The 2614-nt window shown below is 41.4% G+C and overlaps 1 protein-coding gene across 1 annotated transcript; it reads right to left on the minus strand.

Moving 5' to 3' along the window:
• Window positions 1–850: 850 nt before the first annotated feature.
• Window positions 851–1732, minus strand: LOC141630507 (uncharacterized). The gene has a single exon (XM_074443313.1). It carries the CDS (start codon window positions 1730–1732, stop codon window positions 851–853), a length of 882 nt encoding a protein of 293 aa, XP_074299414.1.
• Window positions 1733–2614: the final 882 nt, after the last annotated feature.

Genomic DNA, 2614 nt, shown 5'->3' on the forward strand with positions numbered 1-2614 from the left:
CATCCAAAATAGTTAAAAAATATTTCGCACCGCAAGAAGAGACGGTACGATAAGGACCCCACAGGTCGCAATGAATTAACTCAAATAAATCCGAAGCACGCTTATTGTTTGAAATAAAACTGTCACGGTGGTGTTTTGCTAAATGACAAGTATCACACACGTTGTCTTTATTTGAAAATAAATTACTAAAAGAGGGTATAGTCTTGACCACTTTATCTGACGGATGCCCAAGACGCCAATGCCAAAGGTCGAATTTCCCTTGTCCAGTCACCGTATGCACCGTCAATGGTCTCACCCCCGCAACAATCTAAAACAATCCGTCCCTCAGTTCACCTGCTCCAATCGTCTTCCTCAAAGAAGGGTCCTGAATAAGGCAAGTATTTTTAGTAAACTCAAAAGAATAAATATTATCAATTGTAAGCTGTGAAACTGAGATCAAGTTACACGTCAAAGCAGGAACAAATAATACGTTTCGGAGAGTAAGAGATTCATTAATATAGACGGAACCCATGACGGAAGCCACAATTTGTTGTCCATTCGGAAGACCAACAGTGCGACTAGGTATTTGAATTTTATCCTCCAAACACGACAAAGTTCCTGTGACGTGATTAGAAGCACCCGTATCAATAATCCATTTATACATACCAATTAAACGGTCCGAGTCCAGCATAGAGTTTGTCAAGGTGTTCGTTATTACTGCATTTGCACGAACAGAGGGATCCGAAGCGGTTTTACTGTTGTTGCTCGAACCTGCCCCATCTGACGTCCCGCTTGGAGATGCACCAGGTCCACGACTTGAAGAACGAGCCATGTAAAGACGGTACTCAGCAATAGTACGGGGCCTTTCACCTCACCAATCAGGAAAGCGATTAGTTTTAAAGAAGCATTTAGCCGCGTCATGACCACGGGTTTCACAGTGAGAACAGAGAAGTTTGAGTTTGTCATTTCTCTCCTTATCACGAAGAAGTCTCCAATCGGTATTACCGGAAGGAGGAGTTGCAAAAATAGCAACTTCAGACGAGTTGGATTGGGTTTCAGCGCGTAAACGCTCCTCTTGAAGGACAAGATTATAAGCGCGGTTAAGAGAAGGCAGCGGGTCCAATTGAAATTGAGAAGATCGGATATTACCGTAAAGGGTGTGATCGAGTCCCATAAAGAATTGATGCAACCATTCATTATCTTGACGCTGGATTGCCTTCTCCGTGATCCCGCACTCGCATTTGCCACATCGACAAGCAAATGGCGGTTCATGTTTAACAATCGAGTCCCATAGCGACTTAAGCTTCCCGAAATAGGAAGTCACATCCATTCCCTTTGTTTGCTTGCAATTATTTAACTGTGTCTTGAGGCCGTGAATCGTCGTGCCGTCGATAACTGCATATTGCCCTTTAATGTCGGACCACAAAACAGAGGCATCATCAGGATAATCAAGATTATCGAGTAAACTCGGATCAATCATATTGCGTATCCATTGAACAATTGTGCAGTTAACGACAACCCAATTCTCGAGGTTGAATTCCGTTGTGGGTTTTTTTATGGTCCCATCAACGAAGCCGAATTTACGACGAGATTTGAGATAAAAAGTCATGGATCGTTGCCAAGCATCGTAGTTATCACGGCGTAAAATAACGTTTGATATTTTTGCCCCCGGAACATCATGTGAACCGAGATAATAGGGGCTGAGAGGATCGATTGTTTTAGGAGGGTCAGTGGAGATGAGAGCCCCTGACATGGCTGCGTAGGTGATGATTTTCGTGGTGGAAGATTTTTAGGGTTTTTTTGTGAGACCTGGAATTCCTGATACCATGTTAAAGAGATAGAAAGATGATTTCTGTTATTAGGTTTTGCCCAAACTTAGGCTTAAATAGATTACATGCTAAACAATGATCCCGTAAATCAGGCTAGAATAATGCTAAATAAACATGATAATAGCAACAATATATTGACAATATATTGACTTTCTTAATAACCTAATACTAGATCGGTGAATGTAGAGACACGCACCCCAATCAATATCAATATAAGAACAAGTCCGCGAGCGAGAGACACATACAAATGAAGTCCAAAATATAGCTTCCTCTAGATATAGAGGAGAATACGCTTAAGGGCAACCATGTGATCATCAATAAGATCCAGAAGTTGACAGGCATGGTAGCTTCCCTGAACAGATTTATCTCCAGATCTTTTGAGAGACGTAAATCTTTTTACAATCTACTCAGGAAGAACAAACAATCCATGTGGTCTCCTGAGCACGAGGCAACATTCAAGGATTTGAAACTCTACCTTTCCTCTCCACCTTTACTCGCCAAGCCAGAAATTGCAGTCTTGGTTAAAGAAATTAAAGGTAAAAACACCTAGTCTATTATGTAAGTAAAAGTCTACTAGATGCAAAAGTGATGTATGGTTTACTTAAGAAGTACTCCCTCCTAGTCTGAGTGTTCGTTCCCTTTCTTTTTGCATCAAAATTAAGGAAATGAATTTGTACCACACAAAACACCCTACCCCACATGAAATTGAATTTGAACCACACAAAACTTACCAAAAAAGGAAAGAGGAACCAACACCCGACTAGCATGAAAATGGAAAGAGGAACCAACACTCAGACTAGGAGGGA

This window comes from Silene latifolia, chromosome Y, assembly GCF_048544455.1.
Source record: "Silene latifolia isolate original U9 population chromosome Y, ASM4854445v1, whole genome shotgun sequence".
NCBI lineage: Eukaryota > Viridiplantae > Streptophyta > Magnoliopsida > Caryophyllales > Caryophyllaceae > Silene > Silene latifolia.